The 5,787-nt window shown below is 27.8% G+C and overlaps 1 protein-coding gene across 1 annotated transcript; it reads right to left on the bottom strand.

Moving 5' to 3' along the window:
* Positions 1-1,377: 1,377 nt before the first annotated feature.
* Positions 1,378-5,787, bottom strand: LOC25491657 (cytochrome P450 71A1). Its single transcript, XM_013599646.3, has 2 exons — positions 4,826-5,787; positions 1,378-2,155 (listed from the first exon to the last, which is right to left on the bottom strand). Exons 1-2 carry the CDS (start codon positions 5,708-5,710, stop codon positions 1,547-1,549), a joined length of 1,494 nt encoding a protein of 497 aa, XP_013455100.1. The 5' UTR covers positions 5,711-5,787; the 3' UTR covers positions 1,378-1,546.

Raw genomic sequence — 5,787 nt, 5'->3', positions numbered from 1 at the left:
GTAGTTTTTGATCAACTTTGTCTTTGACTTTGTAAATCAAATTTTGTCATTTTTTTAAGGTGTCAATGTAGGGCAATAAATTAAATTTTGTTCTTGAAATTATAAGATGTCAATTAAAATGGTACTTAGGTTAAATTTTGTCTTTACACAATATCACGTGGCACATGAAATCAATTGTTGTGATTCACATATACTCCACATCACTGTCATGTTTTCAGAAATGAAAATTGAGTGTTATAATTTTGCTCGATTGTTATGATAAAATGATTACATACGAGTCCTATTTATAGAGCTGAATGGACTAACCAATTGGTAAAATCATACACATAGTTTTGCATAGCGGTATCCAAAAATACAAATTGGTAAAAGCAACAAAAGCAACTAGTTTTAAGAAAAGAAAAAAACATAGAGTAACCAGGGGAGAATTTAGCTCATCGTCATGTGTGGCTATAACAACACATGAATTTTTTTCTCTGCAATAGAATTTTCAGTTGCTAAGATATGAAAATCAGTCACTAATATATTTAGCAACATAAATAGTGATTGAAAATTCAGTCGTTAAAGTAAAAATCAGTCTTTAATATATTTAACGACGGAACAAATAACCAAAAATTCAGTCGCTAAAGTATAAAATATTAAGCTCTGTTTGGTAACACTTTTTCACCATGAGCTTATAGCTTATTTCACGAGCTTATAAGCTATTTTTCAGAAGCTATTCCAAGTAGTGTTTGAGCTTATAGCTTATAGCTTCTCACTTTTTATTTCAATTTTACCCTTATTATTTAATTTAAATTGTATTTTTATCCATTATAATTTTTATAATAAGCTACGTAATAAAGACTATTATCCCTTTATTCCAATTTTTGTATATATATCAGCTAGCCTTTTTTTTTTTTCTTTTTGAAAAAATATATACCTTCGTTTTTTTTTTTTTACGAAACAAAATACTATTATTCTATTAGTGTTACTTTTTTTTTTTTTGAGGTAAGTGTTATTTTCTTTATTATCTGTTATTAGTATTACTCTATTAGTGCTACTTTTTTTTTTTTGAGGTAAATATTATTTTCTTTATAAAGTGGAAACACTTAAATGATAATAAATATAAGATAAAATTTTAGTGAATAAAATTTAATTTAATTTATAATACATATGATATATTAAATTAATAAATTTAAAGTATTTTTAAAAAAAAAAATTAGTTTACAAAATTACAAATACTTAAATTAATGATATAATTTTTATTATGAATTAAGAATACCCTTTATGTCATTTTACATTTATCAGTTAGTTGAACCGTTATTCTTACCAAACACTTCAGTTAGCTTATCAGCTATAAGCTATCAGCTAGCTTATCAGCCAAAAATCAACTATCCGCTATTTTTACCAAACAGAACCTAAATTTCGATTATTATTTCAGTTGCTACTTATTTAGCCACACATAAAATATATTCCTAAACCCATCCTGAGAGTAACTCTACATATATAAAAAGCTTGATAAACATATAATAAACAAGAAACCAACATAGTATACTATAAAGGGATGCATCTACATAGGGATCTTAGCAACAAGGCAAAGAGGATTCTTCTTGTGTTGAGTGATCCCTGGCAGCATTGATGTATCAATATCTTCCTTTACCAACCCATCTGGTAATTTCCAATCAAATGAATAAAGAAGATTGGCAAGGATAAGTTTCAATGAGGCAACTGCCATGGGTAAGCCGGGGCAAATTCTACGGCCAGCTCCAAAGGGTATTAGTTCAAAATCTTGTCCAGTAAAATTTATAGAACTTTCTAAGAATCTTTCAGGATAAAATTCTTCTGCGTTTTCCCAAACATTATGGTCTCTCTGAATAGCCCAAGCATTCACATACAATATTGTCCTGGCTGGAATATTGTATCCATTTATAGTGCAATTTTCACGTGATTCTCTAGACAGGAGCAATGGGGCTGGTAGATGCAATCTTAACGTCTCTTTAATCACTGCATTCAAATAAGGTAAATTTTGAAGATCACCTTCATCTAAATAATCTTTTGCACCTCCCAAGTTTCTGATTTCTTCTTGTACTTTATCCAATACTCTTGGGTTTTTCATTAGGGCGGTCATAGCCCAAACTGATGCGGCTGATGTGGTATCTGTTGCGGCTACAATCGTATCCTACAAAGAGGTGCTTTACAAGTTAATACATTTAAAATATTGGATCAAATTTTATTTTTCATCTATGATATCAAAACTTGAACAATCAAAACATATAAATTACATTTTCAATTCGTTGAGATGACATGTAAGTTCTATCCTAACGATTGTTGTAATATTTGGGTAGCAGGTGACATTATGGTCGGTGACATTACAGACATTATAAAATGATTTTTAGAAAATTTAATTAATAAAATGATAAATGATTATATAATACTTTAAAAACACTTAATTTATTGTTTAAAAAACATTTTACGTTGTTCGTAATTTAAAAATTTAAAATGCCCCCCCACCCCAAACCCTCAATCCCAACATACCCGTATTATATACTACATTGGTCTCTAATTATAGGGCTCTTTTTAAAAAAGTAACGGGAGTTAAGAAAATTGATAGTGATAATTACTATTGTTTTTACAATTTCAACATTTTAAAGAGAGTTATTTTATGTTTTCAATATAGTTTTAATGTTGATTAAAGAAAAAGATATAAAAAAAAAGTGGTGTGTTGGTAAAAATTATTTATATATTTAGAAATATCAAATGGCCTTATAGATAAAGACATATTTTTTTGAAAAGAATCTTATATTTAAGAACAAAGGTAATAAATAACCTAAAAATAACATCCACTCCATTCAATCATTATTATAATAAAAAAAAAATATTGCTTAACTTAATTAAATCATTAACATATATGGTCTATGTTATAGACTACACACATCATCTTTAAAAATAAAAAGACTACACACATCAGTTTTTCAATAAATTAATTTTTATTTTATTTTATTTACAATAATAATTGAAGAACGTAAAAAGGAACTGATGTAGTAGGTAACTACTCCATCCGTTTTAAAATACATGTCCAATTAATTTTGCAATCTGTACTATTTACTTAACTTACTTTGACCATACTTTTTAACTAATGTATAAATACAAATATTAGCACGTAAGATATTGTTTGATTTGTCTCGACAAATATTTTTAAAATATTAAATTTTTATAATTTTTTACTTTAGATAATTAAAGATATTAACGATCAAAATTGTGCATTGGCATATGTGAAGTGATTGACTTAAACATGTATTTTAAAACGGAGGGAGTATGTTATTGTTCTCGTGAGTTTAATTCAATAATTAAAAATAATACGTAGTATATAAGATCTGAATTTCGAATCCCGGCAAAAAAAAACGGTAACTATGCTATTAAAGGAAAGTTTTTGCCTTGCATGTAATAATGCATCGAAAAAGAATTCGCTTGAAAATTTTATCCATTCAAATTTTCTTTGTCAGGACATATCCACACGTTTTGATCCCTACAAAATCTGTATAAAATCTCTTGATTTAATCATGTACCACTCATCACTCTGGTCTATTGTTAGGACATATCCACGTGATGGTGACACTTGGCTAGCCTATGGTCATGTAACACTCAAATAGTTTGGTCTTCTAATTTTATTTTAAGAAGACAACTATTATTTGAGAAAATTTTAAGATAATTTTGGAAATCAATAAAATGGAGTGCTTATTTTATGTGAGGTTTTTTTTTTATAAATAATTAAGTTTAAAATTAGATTTTGTTAATTTTCTATTTGGATTTATAAAATTCTCTATTTCGTCTGAAAAAATATAGAGCATTTCAATTTATGCTAACGTGCAAGAGATTGATAAATTATTTATTTTTATCAAAATGATTTAGAATTCAAGTCTATTTTTACTTTTTATTTTTGAATAATTAAAGAGACAAAAAAAATGGCCATTGATAAAAAAAAAATTGGTATTTTAGTTTATATTTTGAGCTAAATACATTAATTTTTTTGACGTCTTTTGAGTTTTACACGGTTATTAAGAAAATGATTAGTAATTTAATTTTTATTGTAAAATGTGTTTCATTTACCAAAAAATCCTTATTAATTATCATTAATAAAATAGTTCGGTGATTAAAATGCAATTAAAAAAATATGAGTGGAATAATAAATGTTATATTTGTATTATAAAACGTACAAATAATTTGAAACAACACTTCAAAAAAAAAAATCCAAACAGAAAAATGTTATTAAGAACACCTAATATGAGATGAAGAAAGTACTTTATAACTATAATTAAGATTTAAGATGAAGAAAGTATTTTGTGATTATAATTAAGAGTAGAAAAACACAAGATGTGCCAAGCAAACAAAATTCAATCACAAATCACAATGCAAATACCTAATACCAAAGGCCAAACTAAAATCAAACTAACACCAAGCTTTATTTACTTGTTCTATATTTTTAGTATTTTTCACTCTGAATGGTCTGTTTAGATGCTTATTTAATCTTATGCACTAACATCAAGCACTTGTGAACTATTTTGAAGAATTTAGAAAAGCAGCTTATGATATATTCATAAGCCGTTTTCAACTTATTATCATAAGTTGTCCTCCTGAGCTTAGCTTAATTGGTAGGGACAATGCATAAAATATGTAAGGTCTGGGGTTCGAATCCCAACCACCACCAAAAAAACTTATTATCATAAGCTATCCACTCTAAAACTAATGAAAACAACGGATGTTTGTGCGCGTGTGCATCTTATAAACAATGTGTGTGCATGCGTACATCTTATACTTAAACAATTTATGATATTTTATATAAATAACATACCACGAGAACAGCTTTGATGTGATTGAAAGTGAGATCAATTGAAGACAAATGATGTTTCTTGAGATGGAGTAAGACATCAACAATATCTTCTTCATCTGTAATTTGTTCTCTATTTGGATCCAAATGTACATCAATAATCTCTTGATAAAATTCATCAAACTCCTTGAAATTTCTATCAAGACGACCATGCAATCCCCTAAGTTTATCAATCCAACTCATGAAGGGAATATAATCAGAAACAAATATTTCTGCAAGTAAAGCTTGAAACTCATGCAACATTCCATGAAACCTACTTCTTTCAGTTCCTTCATCCTCATAGCTTCTCCCAAAAGCAATCCTACAAATTATAGTACTTGATAGCGAAATCAATAACTCACTCAAATTTGTAACACTTGAAGAACTAGCATGCCCTGAAATTTTTTTGATCATTTTCTTCACCTCAAACTTTCTTATAGATGAATAATGTGATACACGTTTGGAACTAAGAATATGAACAACACAAATTTTTCTTATTTCTCTCCAAAAATCAGTGTATTGTGAAAATATAATTTCCGACCCGTTATAAGTCAATTTTTGTTGAGCATATAATCTAGGTCTATCAGAAAACAAATGGTCATTGGTTTTCAATACTTCTTTTGCAATTTCAGCTGAAGAAACAACAATAGCTTTTCTTAATCCAAGTTGAATTGAAAATAGAGGACCATATATCTTTGAGAATTGAGAAAGTTGAATAGGAAGATTAGAAATGTCTAGTTGATGAAGATTTCCTATTATGGGAAGTCCTTTAGGACCAAGTGGATAATGTTTAATGGTTCTATGGTTTTGGAAGAATATTAGCAAAGGAAGAATTAGGCATAGAGCAAGTAGAATTAGTATTGACAACATTGTTACATTCAATGTTTGAAATGATAGACTATTGAGAAAGAAGAAGAGGATGCTTTAGATGTACTTACAACTTTAGA

Source organism: Medicago truncatula, chromosome 4, assembly GCF_003473485.1.
Source record: "Medicago truncatula cultivar Jemalong A17 chromosome 4, MtrunA17r5.0-ANR, whole genome shotgun sequence".
Classification (NCBI taxonomy): Eukaryota; Viridiplantae; Streptophyta; class Magnoliopsida; order Fabales; family Fabaceae; genus Medicago; species Medicago truncatula.
Note: the sequence above shows the minus strand (reverse complement) of the source record. Positions and strands in the feature narration are given on the sequence as shown.

Bases quoted from the DNA above. Each gene is read 5' to 3' on its own strand.
- LOC25491657 (XM_013599646.3), bottom strand. From the start codon at position 5,710: ATGTTGTCAATACTAATTCTACTTGCTCTATGCCTAATTCTTCCTTTG. The intron at 2,156-4,825 runs GTATGTTATTTA...ACCTCTTTGTAG, and splicing joins ACATCAAAGCTGTTCTCGTG to GATACGATTGTAGCCGCAAC.